This window comes from Psammomys obesus, unplaced genomic scaffold, assembly GCF_907164565.1.
Source record: "Psammomys obesus unplaced genomic scaffold, mPsaObe1.curated_primary_1811, whole genome shotgun sequence".
NCBI classification, from domain to species: Eukaryota; Metazoa; Chordata; class Mammalia; order Rodentia; family Muridae; genus Psammomys; species Psammomys obesus.
The window spans coordinates 13,791,854-13,815,378 of NW_026596162.1; the positions used below are offsets into that span (position 1 = coordinate 13,791,854).

Sequence of the window (23,525 nt, forward strand, 5' to 3'; positions counted from 1 at the left end):
CCGTCTGGCTCTGCTGTGGGAAGCGGGCAGGGCAGAGTAGCCAGGGCCTAGGAACGGGCATCGCAGAACACAGCAAGATGCCAGGCCCTGTCCCCTCCCCAGTCATCGGGCTGATCCCTCCTGGTCATGGCCACTTCCTGAAGTCCACTTTAGTGAACCTGTCGCCTGCCTCTGAGCCGCTTACATGGCCGGACAATTCCATTCATGTATCCAAAGGCTACACCTCTACTTTTTTTTTCCTTTTTTGTTTTTATAAAGCTGCCTAGCAGCCTTAGCTGTACCTCTGGCCCCCTCTACACACACAGGCGTGCTCCTGGGACACCACTGAGGCCCTAAGTGGCTGGCACATGCTTGGAGACAGGCAAGCTGGAAATCACCTTGGCCATGAGCTCCGCCTCCATCATTGGCTAAACCGGAGCAGATGTCTGTGGACAGGGAGGCCCGGACGGAGCAGGGCTGCTGGGTCTGAACTGCCTTGGTGCCCGGGGGCGTGCTGGCGTGGGCAGGGTCCTTAGTAGGAGGGCCTCTGCTGGAGTCAGACAAATGACCTGGGCGAGGGGGGGAGAAGAGGCGACAGGCACCATGAGGCGCCACTGGGCAGGGAAGGGTGTGGCTGGGCTGGCTTCCTGCTCTCTGCTGGGTGACCTTGGGGAAGTTGAGTGTCCTGCAGAAAACCGGCATACTGACAAGCTCCCGGTCTGACGTGCTGGGGCCAGTCGATGAAAATCCCAGCACCGTCGTCAGACCTACTGGGTGCAAGCAAGTGGCCTTTGCACGTGTCACTGCAGAGCCTCCCTCAGCTTTGGCCCTGGATCTGAATCACTTGTGCAGTCTCCAGGCGGCTCACAATTAGGGAGGTTGGAGATTGGGGTTCATGGATCCTCCCCCCTCAAAGTGCACCCTGCAGCACAGCTCTAGGGGCCTCGAAGGAAACCCCAGCACGCAAAGGGTGCTGCCTGGTCCCCAGCCTCTGCAGCACCAGGGACTGGGTACCATGACTACAAGGCCTGGAGAACCGCCCATCCATTCCCTGCCCACAAAGGCAGCCACCTAACACTCAACGAACAGGGGCCAATGTGTGCCTGAGTGATAGGGCCCAAGGAAGTGGTCACTTCCATCCCATGCCGTAGCCTGCATGCAGGAGTGGGGATGAAGTGTTCTTGGGCTTCCTATGTGCAATGTGGCCCAGGAGTGGGTCCCTTCTTCCACATGGGGCCAAAGCCTGGCTCTGTGCAGCCCCTATCCTCACATAGGCCCGTCCTAGTGTGGGGGCCTGGGACTTCCCTGGCCTTGCAGACTCCCAGCTCCAGTAAAAGGAGATCCAGGAAAAAAGAAAACTCTACCAGGTCTGGAGATATTGCACCAGCCCAGAAACAGCCTCTCAGGCTAACTTGGGGTCCCCCAGCACCCTCCCTCCTGAGCCCAGGTACAACCCTCCCCTCGAAGCAGCAGACCTGTGCTGGAGGCCACGACCTTGAGCTGCTGCACCAGGGGGTTCAGCAGCTTGCCCGCCTTCAATTTGCTCTTGCTGGTTTTTCTCCTTCGGCCCATAGGGGGTGCCGTGTGGAAGAACCCCACATTGGGAGGGAGTGGCTTGCCCAAGCGTCTGTACAGGGCTTCAATCTCCTGCTTCTGCTGGCTCTGTAGCTCAGAGATCTCCTTCAGGTGCCTGGAGCAGAAGAGAGGAGGCAGGGCAGGTGGGCTTCCCCTGTGAGGAGAGCCTAGGCTTCATGGGCACAAGGGAGGCTGCCTGCCTTGTCAGCAGGCTTTCAATGGCACTGTCTAAGCCAGGTGGGGACAAGGTGAAAGAGATAATGCTCAACGACACAGGGCAAGTTTTCAGACATCCAGTTCATGGCCACTAAATTGTCTCAACAGCCACGGAAGCATGGGCTATTCCACATCCACATTTCTGTCTGCAATTAAAGCCTATGCATCAACGCAGAGAGGGGAAAAATCAGTAGCTGTCGGAAACCAAGACTGCCTCCCTATCTCTCTCTCTCTTTCTCAGATGGGGTCTCATGCACCCAACGCTGGCTGGCCTCAAATTTGCTCTGTAGCCAAACATGAGCTTGGATTTATGATTCTCTTGACTCTACCTCCCAGTGCGGTGGCACTGTGCAGAGCTGGCCTACCTCTGTTCATTAGAGCAAGGTGTATTATTTCCCCCCAGGAGAGCCAAATGAGGAAGCAGGAAGATAACTTAGAGAAGGGGTCAGCATGTAGGTTGTGACTGTGCATATTTCCACCAGATGTGCTGCAGAGGGCTATTGTCATGGTTACAGTGCAGTGGAAGGAGGCAGTGGTCCCCTGCTGGGCCCTGCGCATCTCACTTGCAACCTCCTTTGCCATTCTTCTGTAGTAGGAGGAGCTGAACTCACTGCACTTGGGAGGCCTGGTACCACCCCAACATGGGGTCCAGCCTATTTCTTCCATCTCATATGTTGGAAAAAACAGGTGTTTTTCATGGTTGAAAATGAGAAGATACATTCTAACCCTCCTCCTGTATCTTCAATGGTGGCAAATCTTTTGTTTTAAGACAGGGTTTCTCTATGTACCCCTGGCTGGCCCGGGGCTCAATATGTAGCCTAGGCTAGCCTGAACTTTCAGCAGTCCTCTTAGCTCTGCTTCCAAAGTACTGGAATTACAGGAGAGGTGTTAAGCCTAGCTCTCTAAATTTTTTTTTTTTTTAAGATTTTCTTTAGCTCAAAAACAAAAACAAAACAAAATCAAAGCGCTAATCAGCCAAATGTCTGCCACGCAAGCACAAGGACTTCTGTTTGGGTCCCCAGCACACCTGTAATCCCAGCTCTGGGAAGGAAGAGTCAGGAGGATTCCTCTGGCTTCCTGGCCAGGTAGCCTAGACACATCTGCGAACCCAAGGTTCAGTGAGATACTGTCTAAAAGCTAAGGTGGGAAGTGACCAGACTCCTGCTCGTGACCTCAAAGGTGCACATGCACACATACACACCGACAGGCATTATTGCACACGCACAGGGATATTCACACACACACACACACACACACACACACACACACACACACACACCAGTCAGTGAAGAGCAAGCAGGAGTGATCTTCTCCCTGCAAATTCAGGGACAGACAGCAGTATCTGCAGAGGAAGGCTGGCTGCCTGTGGGGCTATTGGAGTCAGTGGACAAGACCCCTTCTTCAGAGTTCAGAGCTCAGATCTGTTCTGAGGTCTCAGGCTATGCCCAGTCCTCCTTTTTCTCACCTCAACAGAAAGTTCCAGTATAGTCACTTGGGACTTCCTTGCCAAGAGCTCGAAGACCGGCTGTCTTCATGCCCTGCCCTCCCCATAACCTTGCAGATACTTTGTAGTCTCAATGTCTTCTCCTCTCTCAGGGCACCTGTACTTACTGAGCCCATTCAGTCTCTGCTCTTCAGCCACTAGTGGGGTCTCACAGACCACACCCCAGGAGCTCCACTGTCAAGCTCCACCCTCCTTGACCATACTTTCTGGGCGAGAGGAAAGCTGAGAGAAACAGTGACAGGTCAGAGACAGATTCTGAGACAGCGAGGAACAGAGACAGATCAACTGAGGAGAAGGGAGGTGAGGAAGGAGAGCCTGTCAAAGGTGCAGATCTCCTGGCCTCTAGCATGGCCAGTGCAAAGACATCCTAGATGGGGCCTCTTTCCTCAGCTTGGAGGGCAGAGTAAAATGGCCGCCTCACTGTCCCACTGCTCTGACTAGCGTCCACCAATGGACACCTCACGGCTAGGACCTAAATTCCATCCAACAGAACTGACCTGGTCCACGCTGGCTAGATGAGCCCTCCCCAACCATGCTGGCCACCATCCCCTCCCTGTGCTACTCTGGCTTCATGAACCTTGACCTCAGATAATGATGGTGAGCTCACCACTACATACAGCTCAAGCTCGCTTTGCCCCTCAAGCTGCCCAGGTGCGTTCCCTCCACATACACTCTGCCAGGTGGTGAGCCACACCCTTCCTCCACCCACCCCCCAAAAACATACTTTTCCCGAAGACTGCGTAGTTCCTTCTTTATGTCTGCGTCCTCAAATTCCGAGTCATTGTCACTGCTGATGTAGGAGGACTGGGAGTGGAAGGAGGTGATGCTGATGGTAGGCACCTTCACACCCGCCCTGCTGGGTGTCTCAGGGCCCAGCGAGCCAGCCCTTGAAGACCTGTGCAGGAAGGCAGCGGCCTTCTTCACAAAGTCACTTGCCGCACTGCCGCTGCCTGGCAGGGAGGCCTGCTTCTGTACCTGGGGCCTCCTTCTCGGGCATTCATCCCCAGAGTCACTGGAGGCAGGCTCCTCAACGCCAACCTCAATGGAGGAGGCGGTCTGCACCCTCCGCACGGCCAGCTTCACATCAGGGCTGGAGGGGATCTCGTCCAGGTAGACATCGGGTGGGGCAGAGTACCGCAGGCTGTGAGGCGACGCCAGAGTCCACTCGTCCTGTGTGCTGACCACCGAGAAGCGGCCCACAGTTTTGGCTGGAGAACTGCTGTCCTGCTGCCCTGGCCGCTTGTGAGGGGACCCGGAGACCCGAGCGCCGCGCATCTGGGCTGGGCTGCCCTCTGTGAAGGTCCCTGGGCAGCTCTGCATGGGGGCTGCCAAGGCTTCTCTGGGAACACTAGTGCTCTGATCTTTGGGATCCATGTGCGTAAGGGCAGAAGAAACAGGGGCATCCTGAGGAAAGGATGGAAATGAAGAGTCTGTGAAGACCAGCTGAAGTTGGAAACCCCTGCCCGCTTCTGGCTGAGCGTGTGCTGAGTCACCTTTACCTGGGGGACACTGGGTGCCGTGGGGGAGTCCAAGGCCACCTGCCCCGTATCACTGTCACAGCCCAGTGTGTTGCTGGAAGATGACTCTGCTGTAGGAACATGACAGCATTACTGAAGCTGGGGAAAGAGAACAGTAAGGGATGGCTCACGGCCCGGAGGCCCACACAGTGGGGGTGTGGCCGCTGGCCAGGGAGGGCGGGCAGTCCAGGGGCTCAGAACACTGACAATGCACTGCGGTGCCCTATCTGTGGCATCTTGGGGACATCACATCCTGGGAGACGGCCACAAGCCTGGGGAAGGGAATCGGTATCCAGTGGAGCACCCTTGCCTTGGGCACTCGGTCCTCTGGTGCCGAAACCGTTTCCCCTGATGCCTCTGGCTTGAGGAAGAGCTCACAGGATGTTGTTGAGCGGATCCCAGCCCTGCTTAGAGGGGTAAGGGGTGCCGCACCCCCCCAACTTGCACAGGCATGTACGTGTGCACATGCCATTCCCCTAGTCCTCTGTTTTCAGAGAGGGATAGCATGTTTCTGGCATGCTTCCTTGGGATGCTAGGAAGAGCTGTGGCAAAAAAGCCCTGCTAGGTGAAGTGTGTGTGGGCAGAGACCCTTTCACGGTAGGGGAAAGTTACAGGCAGGCTAGGGCTGGAGTCGGGCCACATGCTGCCAGGGACAGGGAAGAGAGAGGAGAGCACAGACGCCAGTGAAGCCTCCAGGGGGCTGGGGAGCCATACCACACACCAAGACAGGCCACAGGCTAACACATGGACTCACACAAGTGTGCCTTGTATACTCTATATAGGAGCCTCTCGTTCCTGGGGAGACCCAAATCCAGTCCCTGTCGCATGTCCCCAACTTGTAGACAACTTGATCCCCTTCCTCATCTTTGCACACCTCCAGTGACAGGGCCCCACTACCAACTGCATTCCTTCTATTTCTGCGCCTGTTCTTAAGATGAGCAGTTTGGACCGGAACCATGAGTCAGCCTTCCGGAACAAGCCCTCTGCTGCCTACCATGACCTGGGAGCTCTGGGAGGCATGTGGATTTGTGAACGCAGGTAGCACTCCTTATAGGACACACAGATCTTACTATGTCCTCTATCAGCACCTGGGATGCTGACCTCGGCTTGAGGCTGGCTCTGGGTTAGGGCGACAGCAGAGCTGCCCTGCCACCAATGTCTCAGAGCGCGGGTCCAGAAACCAACACAGCTGCCCCTTGGGTCCAGCAGCTGTGTCTGGACTGCACCTCTCACTGCAAAGGCAGCTCAGACCTCAGGGGTCATCTGCACCGACAACACTGAGGTCACTGTTCCAGGTCCAGCTGGGTCCCTACGGAATCCAGCGAGGGAACCCGGCCCCTTAGAAAGTAGAGCAGACCCCTAGGGTGGAGACTCAGATGTTGCATAACAAACCAAGAATCATGTCAGTAACTCAGCAACGGGAAGTGGAGGCAGGGATCAGTGAAAGTTCAAGGCCAGCCTGGGCTGCACCACTATCTCAAAAAAAGGGCGGATGGAGGGGCTGATGCAGTAGCTCAGTGGGTTAAGGTACGTGCCCTAAGTCTGGTGGCCTAAGTTTAGTTCCCACAATCCTCCTGATGGAAGAAGGAAACCAGCTGCAACAAGTTATGACCTCTACATACCCCACCTAAGCAAGAGTTCTCCTCCAGGTGCACAGCTACCGGGGCCACAGAGGAAAGCAGCGGGGTCTGGGAGCGCTAACTCTTTAGCTGCCCAGTCATCAGGGAGCTGAGGGCCTAGACACATTTCTCACGGGGCCCCGGCACCCAACTCCCAAATTCTAGATTTCATGTTCCCAGACAGGACTCCTCCTTTGGATAGGAAGAGCAGGTCCTTCTGTCTCATCCCTGAAGGCACGAGGGTGTGAAGGCGCTGGGCTCCAGAAGGCCTGTGGCGCCTGAAGGATAGCCTGCACTAACTTGACGTTGGGGTGTTACCTGTCATTGGAGAAGACGCACCCTGCTCCCGCTGGGTCAGGGCCCATCCTGCAGGGGCCGTTTCTGACTTTTCCAACTAAAAGAAGAGAGGCGAAAAGGGAAGAACTGTGAGCTCGGTGACTAAACCCTCTATCACCGATCTGCATACCGGCTGCAGGTGGAAGGACCCTGGCCTGCCCTGCCGCCTCCACACGAACGAGCGAGCTGAGCGGCTTGGTGCCACACACCATGGGTGAAGCACCAAGACAGCCAGTGGCTCCACAGCACTGGGATGCCTGCCCACCTCCAGCCACTCACCGAGGGGTGGGCCTGCTGGGTGAGGCCTGGGGTCCTGTCACTCAGGGCTGTGGGCGGGTCTCCTCGCAGGGGCTCCAGGGTGAAGTCTCTATCGCTTGCCTCCATGGGGGTCCCAGCCGAGGCTGAGGAGGTGGGCACATGCTCCTGGTAGAGCAGAGTCCGCAGCTTCTCATCCAGGCTCTTGATGGTGTTGTCTACGAAGCCCACCCTGGGGGGTGGCCCTTCCCCATCTGATTCCAAGGCTGAGGGTGGTGGTGGGGGAGCAGCAGGTCCCAGCGGGGGACTGGGGAGCTGGGGAGCAGCCAGGCTGATAGTCCCCACTGTGATGGGTGGTGGGGGTGGCGGCTGACCCGATACAGGCTGCGTGGCCCCAGTGGGAGGGCTGGGCTCTGGCACTCCAGCAGGCAGGGGCTCCCCTGCAGTGCTGACCTCCCTGGTTGAGATGGGCTCCCCCAGACCTGTAGAGCAGTGAGAGGCTTCTGGGGCTGGGGTGCAAGGTCCTTGGCCAGTGCTAAGGGGCTGGGCAGCACGCTGGGCATGGTGAGTCTCGACCAGTGGCTGGAGGGTCTCATGGACACTGGCTGGTCCCTGGTGGGTCCCTGGACCCCCTGCCTGCTTGGCAGTCCCTGCTGCCGACTCTGGCACGGTGCTGGTGGCTGGTGCTGCCGGGATTACAGTGGTCACAGGAGGGGAAGATGGGGCCAAGGGGGTTGAGGCTCCACCAGGGGGGTTGCTGGAGCCTGCCTGGCTCAGAAGCTGCTGTGCAGCTGGGAAACTAGGTCTGTCCTTCAAGGACGGCTGGTCTGGAAAGGGCGCTGGCTCTAGAAGAAAAAAGGGAATGAGTGGAATCACTTACCCGATCATCTTCACCCAGCCCTTCCCTGTCTACACTGATGACTACCTGAGTGAGGCTCCTGCGAATTCATCTTTGTTCCTCCAAGAGGCCAATATCCTGCCTGCCACTCGGTCCCCTCCTGACCAGGGCCATCCGCCTCTAGGGACGCTCCTCACCCACGGATCTCTGCTCCTGTGGTGTTCCTCACCCTCGCTTTTTACCACCACCTATCTGTCCACGCTGTCTACGCTGGGCAAAACTTGAATGTGAGTTTAAAAAGTGAAAGCGCTGCGGGAAGCAGTGAGTTACATTTTTCTTCCATGCTTCAGAGCAAGGAGAAACCCAGAACTTTCCATCGACCGGATGCCCGATGTTTGGGGCATTCGGAACACAGAATCAGCAAAGAACCCTGGGAGTGAGCAGCCCGGGAATCAGCTGCAGGCGCAGTCCACCATGTCCTGCTAGAGCACCCAGGGTCCTAAAGGCAGCCACAGGGGCATGCTGGGGGTGGGCCGACATCTCTGGAGCTCACTGGACAACCAGTCTAGCCAAACTGGGAAGTTCCAGGCTCTCTGAGAGACTCTTTCTCATAAGATGAGGCCTTAAAAAAGAAAAACGGCAGAGTACAGCACAACCACAACCCCCAACACCAACCCGCAGCCTCCACACACATGTTCTCATGTACTGGACATGACACAAACACCACGCCTACATAGTTTCCCATACACACTCACAATGAGAACCTTAACCTGGGGTGGTGACCGGGATCTGAAGGCCCTCTCCTTTCCCCAGACCCACACAGAGCCTCCAGCCCTACCCCACCCAAAGGTCAATAACTGACAAGTTCCTGTTGTACTGAGGCTACTGGCATGACGTCTATAAACAGCACACTTGCTTCCACGGTTTGGAATGTTCTACCGTGAGCAGCGGTACGCAGCTGCCCTTGTCCAGCAGGTGCACATTGAGAGATGCTGCTGGCCACAGAGACGCTCTGGCTTCATGAGAGGCTGGTAAGGCACCTCCGAGGTAAGGGACGGTGTCCCTCCTGTGGCAATCTGTGAATGAATGCTCAGGAGCTCCTCCTCTCCTCCTCCCTTTAAGTGCTCAAACACACAGCATGGTACTAGCTTGCGAAACTGAATGAAACCTGCTGCACAGCCACTGCTTCTCCTGTCAATCACCGCTCTGCTCTCTGATCTGACTATTGAGACACCTCCCACAAGTACAGTTGTGTGGCATTTGTGCCTTTGTGAATGAATTATTTCATTCAGCTTAACACCCCCAGGCACCATTCATGCCGTTGCCAATGGCTGGATCGCCTTTTTAATGGCTCAATAAATAACCTCAGTCCAGTAGGTTTACACAGGTTCTCTTTTTTCAGTCTTCTGTTAACCTTCCATGTGTTTCCATGTCTTTGGCTATGGCAAATGATGTTGCAATAAACATAGGAGAGCAGCTACTTCTTCCAGAATTTGCTTTCAGTTCACTTCCACACACCCAGATGTGGGCCTGCTAACTCACGTAACAGTTCAGTTTTGACTTGAGGAAGCTGCATGCTGCTTCCTGTAACATCTGTACTAATTTGTGTTCTCCCCAACTGTACGTCCACATTCTTGCCAACCCTTTCTGTCTTTGTTTTGTTTTTGCATCTGTGTGCGAGCATGCACACATACCAAGGCACGAGTGAAGAGGTCAGAGAGGAAATCTCGCAGAAGTCACTTCCCTCCAGCCACCCCGAGGGTCTAGGATCGAACTTGGGTCCTCAGGCTTGGCAGCAAGCACATTTAGCCACTGAGTCATCTCCCTGGCCTTGTCTTTTGTAAACATCCTTTGCGTACTTTTCTTGTAATGTGACTGCCTTCTCAATGACAGCCGCCTGGCATCTCCTGTGACATGCCCGCTCGTCAGGTGGACCACTCTGCTTTGCCTCTTTCCTCTGTAGGTGCTCTTCACGCATCCTGGGTGGGGAAACGCTGCTGATTATGAGCACAGCTGGGGCTGGTATCCTCTCTCTGGCTCGTGTGTTTCCACATTTACAGTAAAAGGCTTTCATTTTGACAGTCCGATTTGTCTCCCCCCCCCTTCTTTTGAGATGGGGTCTCAGGCTGGCCTTGAACTCGCTGTGTAGCTGAGGGATGGCCTTGAACTTCTGATTCCCTTGTTTCTGCAGGCTGAGGGCTACAGGGAAGCATCACCACCTGCTTGGTGCATGTAGTCCTGGGGGTTGAACCCAAGGCTGTTTGTGTGGTAGGCCAGCACTGAGCTAAGAAAAAATGAGATACAGAGATTTCTTCTGCTTTCTTCTAGAAGTCACACAATTTTCCACTTTATGCATTTTAATTTAAATTTAATAAAATTAACAGTAAGTTGCAAGCAAAAATATCACACATAAAAATTAAGCACTTTACATTTGATTTATTAATAAATTAATTTTTGTATATTATGTGAGGCTTAAGGTCAAGGTACACTTTTTAGCCTATGAATGAGTCACTATTCAACATCCTCGTTGAGAAAACTACCCTGGCTGAAAACAGGAATCATTTTTCAAGTTTGTGAAAGAAATGAGAGTGACACAGACCTGCATGGGTTATTCCCCTTTGCATTTCTTAGAAGGGATATTATAAAACTGGTTTTAGATCTTGTTAACCTTTGGAGGCGTTTGCCTGGGTTTGAGAATTCCTTGGGGGAGATTTTACCTATAGATTCTATCTTTCCAGTAGGTGTGGGGTGGTTCATCTTTTCCATAGTAGGTGAGTTTTAGCAGTTGGCAAAATTTGCAGAATTAATTAGTGCTTTTCACTTAAGCTGTTCACTCTACATCTGTAGGCTTGCTCAAAATCCCCAGCAGCATCATTTGTCCTTTATAATGCTGTTTCTTTTGTCCTGAAATTGATATTTTATATCTTTTTTTGTCAGTTTTATTAGAGGCTTGTAATTTTATTGACTCTTTTTCAAAGAACCAGTTTTCAGCTTCACTGGTTTTATCTGTTTTACTTACTTGTTTATTTTAAATGTTGCTGACTGCTCCTCATCTTCCTGGTTTTGCTGTTTATAAACAAGTTTACTCTATAGTTGTTGTTCTCACTTCTCAAGGTAGAAAGTTGTGCTATAAAAGTGCTATAAAATTTCCTTATAACTTTAGCCACACCTCACAAAATTTAATGCTATATTCTTGTGTTCATTCAAAAATGTCCTGACTTTCCTTACAACTGTTTTTTTTTTTTAAATCACCTTTAGATACCATGACTTGTTACTCAGCTCTTAGTTACTTTACATCAGAGACTGTAACTGATACAACGTTGACTTTTTTCATCTGAGGTTTCTTTTTTACAACTCAGGGTAACTGCTCTTCCTGTCCAAGAAAGGAGAGTGGCATTCCACCCACACAGAATGATCTACAAATGTGCGGTAGGGTCAACCTGGTTATCGTGGCTGGCTTTTCTCTCCCTGAGAGGAGTGGGGAGGTCTCTACTACCCTTCTGGACTTGTTTGCTTCTGTTTTTGGTTCTCATTTAGGTTTTCCTTTAAGATTTTATTATTTTTACTTAGGGTTTTTTTTGTTTTTGTTTTTTGGGTCTTTTGGCTTTTGTTTCGTTTTCTTTTGTGGTGAAGTTGCACTATTATATATAACTACCTTCGAACTGGTGCTCTCCTACCTCAGACTATCAGAGCTGGGACCGTAGGCTTGTGCTACCACACCAGGCTTAGTCCTGCTAGGTTTGAAAAGTTCTATTATAAGATGCACTCATATTTAGCTCTCTTAATGTGCTTTTGGAAACTGATCCTTTAATGAATCAGTGAAACATGACCTTTTAGAACTGATAATTTTCTTTGCTTGGAAGTCTATTTTGTTTGAAATTAAAATAAAAACTCCAGCAGTCTTTCGGGGTGTGTTTATGTAGTTTATCTTTTATCACACACATCTTCCTTTTAAAAAATTTTTTTTAAAGTATATGAGTGTTTGCCCACATGTAACACATATATGCACCTCAGTATGTGTGCCTGGTGCCCATAGAGGCCAATAAAAGGGTGTTGGATCCCCTGGAACTGGAGTTACAGGCAGTTGTGAGCCACTGTGTGGGTGCCTGGGGACCAACCCTAGATCTTCTGTAAGAGCAGCATGTGCTTGCTTTTTTGAGACAGGGTTTCTCTGTGTAGACCAGGCTGGCCTCAAACTCACAAAGATGCACCTGCCTCTGCCTCCCCAGTGCTGGGATTAAAGGCGTATGCCACCACACCAGGCCTTAACAGCAAGTGCTCTTAACCACTGAGCCATATCTCCAGTCCCCACCTACCTTTTAAACCTACATATACTATTTAAGTTTCTAGTAGACATTAGCTCAAGTTGGGTTTCTTACTCCATTTTTAAAATCTCTGTTATTTACAGTCTGTCATTTTATCATTTTCTAGGGCTTTTTCTCCCTGTTTTCTTCTTTTTTTTAAGATTTTTATTTTTAATGTTCATTTTGTTTTTCCTCTGTTTTCCTTTGTGTTGACTGTTTTAAATTGATCTTATCTATTATGATTTTGAGTACATCGTTTTGGACAATTTTTTTTTAATGGTTACGCTAGGAATTCCAAAGCACATATTCAACTATTATCCAATCTTCTTTTGACTTAGTTGGAACACATGCTCCATTCAGAGCCACTTGAGTCAGAACGCAGAGGCCTCCCGGACACACGGATCACTCTGCCTGCCTTCTTGCGGCCATGTCACATATCTACGTAAATGAGAAGCTCATCTGCTGCTGTGGTTCTGAAGTTCCAACTGCCACATGCTTCAAAGGACTCACGAGGAAACGGTCTGTTGTAAACCCCACACAATGGTTCTTCCTTTGCCCTACTACTATCACCAGGGATCGTCTCCTTCTGTCCGAGGATTCTGAGTCTTACAGACTAGGTTGCACTGGGGCAAATTCTCTCAGCCATCTTGATTTGCCGATGGCAACATTTTCTTTGTTTCTGAAGACAGTTCTTGGTCATCGGTGCTTTTTCTTCTACCTCCTTTCCAATGCTGTCTTCTTTCTTCTGGACATCACGGCCTTCCCCTGAGAACTCTGCAGCTATATGAATGTGCCCTTCCTTTGGGTGACACATCATTTTTCTGGCTGCCTTTGCTTTTTGTTCTTTCGTTTTCAGCAGCCCAATGCTGTGTTCAGGCATGGTTTTCTCCAGTCTGACTTGCGTGGGTTTGCTTTGCTTCCTGAATATGCAGGTTCCGCCTCTGGCAAAACTCTGAGGTGCGTTCAGCATTAATTTTTCCACATCTTTTTTTTTTTTTTTCCTGTACTCTTTTTTCCTCTCCTCAACTCTGGCACAATGTCAGATGCTTCAGCAGGTCCTTGAAGCTCTGTTCATTTTACCCTACTTTTCTTCCCTGCATTCCAGTTAGTTAATTGGGATATTTCAATTTTTAGTGTTCAAACTTACATGCATTTATTTCTTCTCTGTACCCCCCCCCCACACACACATACCCGACATCTTCTACTTAACATTTGTTTCAAGAATGTTTGTGACTGTTTGTTCAGGCACATTTATAATGGCTGCTCTGAGCAACCAGATCAGCCAACATCTGTGTCATCTCGTTACTGGGCAGGTTGGCTTTTTCCACGAAGCTGACATTTCCCAGGTTTCTACTTGCCAAGTAATTCTGGGTTCTATTTTCAATATCTTGAATGACAGATGAAATTGAATTTTTTTTTTTTTTTTTTTTGGCTGCTATGGCAAATACTGGTATTTTTGCTTTAGCAGATGGTCAACATGGCCAGGAGTGGTAACCTAACAAATTACAGTCTGCCTTCTGTGGGCCATGGTTGCTAGCTGGTTCCATTTTCAATACTTTTTGCAGGACTAATCCAGTTGAAATGAGTACAATCACTTAGAGGGCCGTCAGGACGCTGGGTGTAGTTTATCCCTTAGCCTAGTTCCCAGTTTTATACCACCGGAAGAGTTCAGCTTAGTGAGGCTACATTCCATGTTTTGTGCCTTTGTGATATTTCTTGGTTCCCTTGGACTTGCTGTTTTGAAGCACTGGTCAGAAACCAGCCAGCTTTATGACTTTGCCAAGCAGGGCCAGGCAGTGGAGAACATAAGAAAACCAGCAGGTTTCAGGTGGAGCCGACAGCTCTAGAGCTCTCCCCTCAAGGTTTGGCCAGCTGCTGCCCATAACTTGTTGCTGCCCCCTAGATTTCCCTTAGGCACCAGTGGACACAGCCTCAGCAGGGCTACCCACAGTCCCTGGGCTTTACATCTTTTTTCTCTCTGGTGTGGCAGTTGCACTCTGGCTCAGACACCCCTGTAGGATGGAAGATGGGCCAAGACTTGACCTGTCCTTGTTTTTGTTCTCCTAGCCAGAGACTGATAAATGTTCACTGTCTACAGATTTCCAGTGCCTTCAAAGTGTGATTTTCATAACTCATCAAGTTTTTTTGTTTTTTGTTTGTTTGTTTGTTTGTTTGTTTGTTTTGGTCCTCCTTTGTGGTAATAGTTAATTCAAATTAACAGATCTGTCACCCACTTCTCCACCCCAGAGCCCCACTATATACGAACTTTCGAATTGCTTCCGGGGTCATCAGTGTGTAGATGAAGGGTGTGAGGGTTAACTCTGTGCTCTTAGCCCCACATCACCAGACATTAATGGCATTCCACACTGTGACACGCCACGGTCCTCCTATCCTATGGCACATTAAAATGTACCCGCCTTGCGATAGGGCTTTCCTTGGACCCGGGAGAGTGTATGAGATGAGGAGGATGGAATGTGTGAGGAGATCCTCCTTTTGCAAGCAAATCTTCGTAGTAAGGTCACCAGCCCCCAGCCTCTCAGGCTGGGCTGAGCCCACCCCCTCCCCACTCCCGACCAGAAGGCACTTCCTCCCAGTACGTTACTCACTGGGTCTTACTATGAAGATGACCTTTTTCTTTGTGGTAAAAAAAAAAAAAAAAATCTCCAAAAGTATAATAGAATTCACTGGAAACATACAGGGGGCTGGAGAGATGGCTCAGAGGTTAAGAGCACTGACTGCTCTTCCAGAGGTCCCAGGTTCAAATCGCAGCACCCACATGGCAGCTCACAACTACAGTTCCAGAGGATATGATACCCTCACATAGACATACATGGAGGCAAAACATCAATGTACATAAAATAAAAATTAATTAATTTAAAAACACGGTAAGCTGACTTGGTCATTTTCCTGAGTGTAGCATGATGGGAACGCAAGCTACTTAATGAATGATCAGCTCTTTCTTGCCAAGTGATGAGGACTTAAACCTTTAGTTTTCCACAATGACTCATTTAGCCTTCTAAGTATCATAAAAATCAAGTATTAACCAACAGCCCCAAGGGAAGAGTTTACAGACATCTGTGGGGATAGGTGCAGGCAGTCTCGGGAGCAGGTAAAGAGCACGGGCTGTCATCCATGTGACAAGCGAGAATTAAGTGGTCTCAGAATCCCACCTCCCCATGCAGAGCAGAGCATTCAGAGAGCCTGTTCACCATGGGTGTACTGCAAGGCGACAGAGTCAGGTGAGAGGGTCACTGTACAATCATTAAGCTGGCATCTCACTTGAGCGGTGAAAATAGCAAGGCCGGCTCAAGCCAATGCTGCCCTAATGGCTGATAGAGTAGAAACAGGGAGAAATGGTGACAGGGCCCTCTGTAGGCTGCCTGGAGGTTTGGAGTGACAGTATGGGGCAGCAGCATTGGCTTTCATGGTGCCGGGTACTCAGCGCATCCTAGCACAGAGCTGCACAGACAGAAGCCCCTAGGTTGCCACGGAAGGGGGTCTGGGTTCTGTGTATTCCTACCTTGACTGGCTTCTGGCTGTAAGGAGCTTAGAGGAAGTGGGGGTGATGATTCAGAAGTGTCTGCTGCTGGGTGTTCAGCCACTGGACAGATGATAAACCACCTCTTCCCCGTGTGCAAGACTGAGAAACAGAGCAAAAGGGGTGCTGAGAGTGAGACAGTACCGCTGGGCCAGGGACCTTACTGCTGCACCAGACCCCATGCGGAGCTCTAGAACGCTCGTTCCCCTTGGGGAATGTGTTCTTACGAGGGCAGGGACTCAGCGTCGCTCTTATAACCCTAAGCAGCTTCACTCCATGACTTCCCTCCAGGCCCCCTGATAAGGAGGCCTTGGAGAAGGGCTTCCATCTGCCCCTCATCCAGGAGGGCATAGGGTAGGCACCCAGCCACAGAAGAGCCTCACTCACTCTCAGAAGAGCCCAATCCAGTTCTTGGGGTATCTGTAGCACTAGCCTTGAAGGAATTCTTGGAGGTCTTAATGGCAGCCAGGGGTCAGTGGCTGCTGAGACAGGGTAGCCATTACCAGCTAAGACCCACAACACCACTCCCACAATCCTCCGGTGCAGTGGCCAAAGCCCTTGCTGCTGTTCTCAACAGGGAAACTTCTGTCTAACGCCTGCTTTAGAGCGCAGAGGATGCAGGGAAATGGTTCTTCCCTAAGGCTGACAATTCTCCCAGGTACAGCACTGGGAGATAGACTTACCATTCTGCTGATAGACAGGGGCATTGGCTTGGGACTGTCCGTTCTCCTGCATGAGGGAAAGGGATTGCAGGTCAGCAGCCATGCTCACTGAGAGCTTTTTTCTGGGCCTCCTGCCTGCTGCATCCACCAGCATGTCCTGGGGACCTGGGCTCTCACCTCCCCTGTGGCCAGACCACAGGTACCCAGGTGTGGAGGGCTGGTCCCTGTATCAGAGCCGTGATCAACATCCGTGTCTTCGCTGAGCATGTCCTCTGCCTTGTCCATGACGTCCTTCATCTGTTCGATGAATGTCTCCCTCTCAGCGGGCAGGATGAAGTCATGCTCTACCTGCAAAGGGACATGGGACTGTTGGTGACAATCTTACAAAGAGCATAGTTGTATGGGGCTCTATCAGGAAAACACATACCTCTATCCTTCCCTAGGTCCCATATGAGACACAACAAAAGCTGTGTTCCCTGGTTGGGGCTGAAAAGCCAAGCGAGAAAGTGGAGGCCAAAAACACTATCCCACACCATCAGATGGTCCCATGCGGCGCTGCTTTCCCAGAGCAAGAGCTGGTCATGGAACCCCAGGCTAGCTCAACAATCTCCAAGAAAAGTAGGTGCACCAGTACTGGGGTCTAGGGGAGAGGTCTTATTTGGGACAAAAGCACCTAACAATGAATTACACCTATTTCCCTATTAATAATAATTATTAAGACAAGGTCTCACGGAGTAGCCTTGGCTGTCCTGGAACTCACTATGTAGACCAGGCTGGCCTCCCAACTCACATAGATACCCTCCCTCTGCCTCCCAATTACCAGGACTAAAGGGCATGTGCCACCACTGGTTGGTTCCCCAGAAACCTTGACTGGCCTTCTCTACAGGCCATCTTCACAGAGCTCTTGCCCCACAGCCACCCGGTTCTCCTCAGCACTAAATCCAGACAGCTCTTCCAATGTCGGCCAAGCTGGACTCTGCCGAACCGAGCAGGCAGACCTCTGGATCCTAGCCTTGCTGCTAAGGTACAGCACTGCAAGCTCTCCAGCTAAGGGTGTTAGACCTTGGTGTTCAAGCACAGGGCTGCCAAGCAACCTCTCAGGACAGATGCTGTCCTCCTTGCAGGCCAGGACTGAGTCCAGGAACCTACAGTTCTATAATGCCTCCATTACTGGTTCCTCATGGCCAAGGAGTTCTTGTGGAATGTCTGTCTTCCACCCCTCACCCAGCAGTGAGGCAACAAGAGCAGCCCAGGCCTGGGATCTGAGGGTGACTAGGGGGCTTACACCGTGGTCTGGCCTCACCAGGATATAGTCACTGTCCTTAATGCTCCCATGGGTGGCCTTGGCCCATGGTGTCTTGGCTGCCTCAGGGAGACTCAATATGATTCACCTCTCCCTGTACAAAGAGCTCCAGGGAGAGAAGTCAGCCATCTTCTTTCCCAGGGCTCTTCAGTATCTGTTCTTTCTAACTATCTCTTCCCATCATACAAATGTGCAGCCTCACACATGCCTGGACCATCCATCCTCTGTGGATGGGCCTGTTGCTTCCATGACAAGATGGCTGAAGAACAGAATTCTTCCAACCCTGTAGACAACACCTCCAGAAGCACTGCTACCGCCCCTGATGAGGCTGGGGGCCTGCCCTCCTCAGCTAACCTGAGTGCAGGCTTGCAGCCTGTAAACGCAGGGCTGCCTGAGGGCAGGGTGCAGCGGCTACAGCCAGAGCGCCCAGGTGAGACACAGGCTGAAACAGGCAGGAGCGTATGAAGTGTTCTAAACCTGGCAAAACCAAACAAAAGCCCCCTACAGCTTCCTGATAGGGAATACGTTTCCTCCTTTTAAAAAGAAATTAAAGAGATTGAAAATAATAAAACAGAGAAAAGACATAAAATTCCAGGGTCCAAGTATAAATGTAAATCAAAGCCAAGTTAATTCAAACATGGCCTGCCAGGGTCATGAGCTCAAAACCCAAGTCTTGGAACATCCTACATGTGGCAAGACGGTCCCAGATGGGGCAAGTTTGTCTGGCTAACCCCTGTGCTGATTACTATAAGGACCTCGAATCACCCAGGAGACAAAAGCCTCCGGTGTGTTGTGATGGCGTTCCTACCTTAGGTTCAGAGGTGGGAAGACCCATCCCAAACATGGTGGCACGTGTTTGGACTGGAGTCCCAGACTGAATACAAGAGAGTGTCCTGGGCACCAGCATGCTTCCCGACCGTGGGTGCAATGTGACACGCCATCTCACACGATGCTGCCATGGCCTTCCCTAGCGTGACGTGAGCTAAATTAAATGCTTCCTTCCTTGCTCTGTCAGCTACTTTGTCACAGCAGTGAGACAGTAGCTGACACGCGCCCTGTTCCACCATCTACGCCTGCGCTTTCACCGGAGCCTCCTGAAGCCCGAACCCCAGAGCAGGGACAGGGAGCAAGGCAGAGGGACCATCAGAAAGCACAGACTGTCTGCACACTTACAGCCTGCTCGGTGGGGAGGAGCTTTTAGATAACTTGGCTTTACAATGTGTGACTGAATCCTTTACACAGTTCACAGAAGATAAAAAAAAAAAAAAATAGAATAAGAGGAGGCTCGGGGCATCCAAGGGAAACCTGAGACCAAAAAAAGATAAGAGTTTAGATTGAGAAACTATGCAGGGGCTTTGCACATGTGTGTGCTGGTACACACATACACACATACAGCACGCTGCTGAAAACAAGTGGACATGACCGTGTCAACACAGAATTCCTAGTCACTGTGCTGTGAGGGTAAGAAGGAGATTTGAGATTTGCAGAAACAGTGTTAAACGGGCAGCGTGGAAGAGAGGCTGGAGGACCATTTCATGGGCATCTGCATTATTCTTAAACATCCATAGTACAGTCTAAAAAAAAAAAAATCTCTTACTTTTTAAGTGAAAGGACTTGAATTTGATCCCCAGATCCCACATATAAAAACAACAAACAAAAAACCCAGATGTGATGGCATGCTTATGTGATGGCATGAAGGTACCCCTATACACTCACGCGTGCACACACACAAACACGTATGTACACATGTTGTGGAACGCTGCCGCTCAAGCAGAATACTCACCCCCGTCTTAACAAGAACAGCTGCGACCACCCACATGAGACTCAAGCCGATCAGGCCAGTTTGCATGCCCACATGCTAGGAAGGCGTTGGCAGGGTCATTAGAGCCTCGCGTGACCGTCTGGCCACTCAGCCTCCTGCAACTCTCCCCACCCACTATCTGCCCTTGGGAAGTGCTGGTGGAAGGCTAACTGAAGAGGGAGAGTCCATCTCCGCGGCCCTGCGGAAGCTGTCACCCATGCTAGGCTGAGCCTTTTTAGCGATGGGGGTCACCCATTCTGTAAGGATGCCCAGCACTCTCCTTGGCTTGTCAAACTAGCCTTTGGTCCGTTGTTGGTGCCCTAGCTGGGGTGTGTAGATATTTGCTCACATCGCCCAGGGAAAGTTCACATGACAGCAGATAAAGTTACCGGATACGCACAGTGAGGAAACCCACCCACACTGAGCAGTGTAGCACCTTGCAACGGACTGAGGTACTGGACTGAGTTAAAAGGAGGAAGCAAGAGCTGAGCACAGATCCCCTTTTCTCTCTGCTCTCTGACTGGACAGTGCTGTGACCAGCTGCAAGCTTTGGCTCTACCGATGTCCCCATCAGGTGGACTGTATATGCCCTAGATATGTGAGCCGAGTGCAAATCCATCCTTGCTTATGTTGTTTCATCAAGCACTGAGGAATCTTCTCATATACTTATTTTTTGTTCACTGGTGTTTTGCCTGCATGCATGAGGGTATCAGACCCCCTGGAACCAGAGCTGAACACGGAGGTGTGCCACATGAGCCAGGTGGGCCCTGGGAATTGACCCTGGATCCTCTGGACGAGTAGCCGGTGCTCTTAACTCCTAAGCCATCCCTCCAACCCTCATATACTTATTTGTCATGCCACATGTACTCCGGTAACGATAATGTGAAATTCAACAAATGAGTCCTCATTACATGTTATTTTATAAGTTTAAGTGAAATAAACACACACACACACACACACACCCCACACACACAGGAAAGTGAGAAGAGGTTTATGGTCTCAAACTTTGGATATTAGAGTGAGGACCTTTTGAGAAACCACCCAGATCCAGGTCCTTTAGGCAAGGGCCCCTCCCTGACCAAGCCATACTTGAGTATCTCAGATACTCTTGGTCAGACCTAGATTTTGATCCCTTCTGCCTTGGACAAGAGTCCTACACTAAGTAAGTGTAGAGAAAGCCCCCAGCCATCCTGTCTGATAGCGAAAGCTGTGGCTCATTCTTCATGAGGGCTGGGTTAGTGGTATATCAGGGGTTTCCCTTTGGCCACAGTAGCTGATATCACTTCTAGAAGACTGACAGCAGTAGAGGCACCTTTGAGGCTGACAGGATGAAAGAACGGCTCACCACAAGTGTGGGTAGGATTTGTTCCAAGCAGGAGAGGGCCAGGTGACCCCCTCTGACCATCCTGGACATCAGTGGCCAGAGCACGGAGCACACAGTGTCCTCACAACCTGATCATCCCATTGGCTTTGACACTCTTGTGTTCTGTTTCTTCTTTTTTTCCAACCCTTAGCCCTCACCCTGTTCCTGGCTGTAAGTCCTGCTCTTCCATCCCAGCTTTGTTCAGAGCCAAGTCTGTTCTCTGTTGTCTACCACAGTGGTTCAGGCCAGTCTTCAAAACCACAGTAGTAGGCATCAGAACCACTGCTCCTCTCACTCTGAGGGGACCGTGCTCTGGCCTGGCCTGAGGAAGTGTTTGTCTGAGGAATCCCTGTGGAACAAAGTCCTGAGAAACTCACACCCATTTTGAATAAGGCCAGGGCGGTCAGGGGATACAACCTGAGGGCTGCTTACTCTTGGTGGGTAACTGAGTGGCTTATGCAGTAGCAACTAGTCAAGGGGACTTACTTATATTACATTAAGGTAATTTTCCTTTTCTCTTACATAGTTACATCATCCTCATTCCATACACCTGTATGATGGGCCACAGCACTGACCCAACGCCAGTTGCTTCATAGGACATGGCTTCCCATACACATGGACGTATGTGACTGAGTGTCTACAAGAACGCCCAACTGGACTTCTGCCTTGCTGTGGTCACAGATGGGTCAGGGAGTCTATCTAGCAGACACCAGCGGGTCCTTCCTTGCCAGTGTCTTCTGTGCTTTCACGGACAATTTGAGACCCAAGCTGCCCTCCTCTAGCAAGGCCAGGTGCTGAGGCCAGAGCAGTGTTTCCTGGGAACACAGGCAAGGAATGTAAAGAAGCCTGCAAGAAAGGAGTGCTCACAGTGGGCTCTGCTCTGTCTGGGAGAGATGGCACCTGGTGGAGGTACTGGCAATGCTACAGGGATAGGGAGGGAGTGTGGAATTTCGGTCTGTGCTTTCAGAAGCTGGGGCGGCTGATGGGCAACGTGAAGCAGGGACCGCAGGACCTTAGATGCCACGGATGCGGCTTCCCTGTATTTATCCAGGTCACCTGGCAAGTCCCTCTTTTTCCTCCAAAGGACAGGAAAAGGTGTGGATAGCATCCCTGACTCATCCTCACATAGGAGCCTGCAGAAGAGCCCACAGAATCCACCTGCAGGAAGCTCTGGGGGGCAGCTGCTGGGTCCTGTCTCTGCTAGGCCATGGGCCAACCAAACACCTCCCTGCAGGGCTGAGCTCAACATTTTAACTGCTGCAAGAGCCTAAGGACCTCAGGGAGGGGACCTTAGCCCCCTGAGCTACTCTTACCATGTATGTGGCGATCTCATCAGGGGCGTCCCCATCAAGGTCAAACTTGAAGGTCACCATCTTATGGTTATGCGTTTCCAGCTGACACTCCACCATCTTGTCCCCCGTGTTACACACCTGCAGGAAGTCATGATCAGATTGCAGAGGACCTGACACCCATGCGCCCCAAATAACAGCAGCCACTCACATTCAGGATAGTGAGCCGGGGCCGACTGGCCCTTTCCTGCCGGGAGCGGGCACGAGTGGACCTACGGTGGTGTTTCCGGGCAGCCCTGCCCTCCAGCCTGCCCCCTCCAAAGGAACCTTCACAGCTGTCACTCAGGTCTCTTCCGGAGGTGACGTCAGAACCTCCAAAACTGAGGGAAAACCAAGAGTGTTAACAGCACATGTGGGTTACCAGAAAATCCACTCTAGTCAGGACAGCCTGAAGCTGTGACCTGCAGAGATGGCACCCAGCCTGCAAGGGGACCCAGGACCTTCCTTCCTCTAGTACCCATCCTGTAGCACCCAGGAGCCAGGGGAAAGTGCTAGCTTCCCAGTGATGGGCTGTACAGTCCTCTAGGCCTTTTGCCCGTGAAGTGGGTTCATGTGCCTCCCTTTCCCCCTCTGAGCAAACGAGGCCTCAGACACTCTAGGCTGTTGTGAGACTGTGGAGTCCGCTGAGCTTCCTGCATGCACAACAACCAGTGTCCTGGGATGGTGGGATCCCAGCCACCTCCCACGCCCACATCAATAAGAACGACACTGGCACTTCTGGGCACAGGAGGAGAAACCTGAACACCTGGGCCTAGGCATTCCTGAGAGCACTTGGGACTCTACCCACCGCCTTCCCTTCTGGAATGTCCTTGGCACAAGGACTAGTGCCAGGATCTGCCACAGCTCAGCAGTTACCAACAACAACCAGACCTCAGCCCGGACTGACGAGGACCAGTGCCAGAACCCATAGCCCAGTAGGGGCTGACAACAACCAAGATTCAGCCTGGTTGACCAAGACCAGAATGACAGTCCCTGAGCCACTTCTGGAAAAAGGGGAAAACGTCTGTTAAAAATCCTGGTGGTTTCCTGGAAAACTGGGGCAGGATCTGAATGAAAGCGCCAAGCAATGCTGGGCTGGGCTGACTGGCTCCTGAGCCTGTACTCCCCCAACCCATCCTGGCAGCAAGGCAGAGCGGTACCTCTCACAGCTCTGTGGGGGGCCAGCAGGCTTGTCCTGTGAAACCTGCTCCTAAAATAAGAACAGAGTGAAGAGAATGGGGTTACATTGTGCTGACCTGCCTCCTCTCCCTGGGAGGCTAGCCACAGCATGCAGCTGCCTCGCCCCACCTCCTCTGAGGCTCTCTCCACACACAGCTCAGTGTGTGGTGAGGGTAATCTTGAAAGGCTCAGAGGCAAGCAGATTCCT

At 51.4% G+C, this 23,525-nt stretch overlaps 1 protein-coding gene across 11 annotated transcripts in view; it reads right to left on the reverse strand.

Moving 5' to 3' along the window:
- Positions 1-23,525, reverse strand: part of Wnk2 (WNK lysine deficient protein kinase 2) — a 107,863-nt gene that overhangs the window by 14,061 nt on the left and 70,277 nt on the right. For 7 of the 11 annotated variants that reach the window (XM_055595078.1, XM_055595076.1, XM_055595077.1 and 4 more), the window contains exons 14-25: positions 23,299-23,348; positions 22,311-22,479; positions 22,124-22,240; positions 16,521-16,691; positions 16,365-16,410; positions 15,664-15,783; positions 7,026-7,846; positions 6,729-6,804; positions 4,774-4,862; positions 3,999-4,678; positions 1,455-1,669; positions 378-548 (exon numbers count right to left, since the gene is read on the reverse strand). In XM_055595078.1, the coding sequence (XP_055451053.1) occupies positions 378-548; positions 1,455-1,669; positions 3,999-4,678; positions 4,774-4,862; positions 6,729-6,804; positions 7,026-7,846; positions 15,664-15,783; positions 16,365-16,410; positions 16,521-16,691; positions 22,124-22,240; positions 22,311-22,479; positions 23,299-23,348 (2,725 nt within the window). The remainder of the gene's footprint in view (positions 1-377; positions 549-1,454; positions 1,670-3,998; positions 4,679-4,773; positions 4,863-6,728; positions 6,805-7,025; positions 7,847-15,663; positions 15,784-16,364; positions 16,411-16,520; positions 16,692-22,123; positions 22,241-22,310; positions 22,480-23,298; positions 23,349-23,525) is intronic. The other 4 variants (XM_055595081.1, XM_055595080.1, XM_055595079.1 and 1 more) reach the window with 2 other exon arrangements.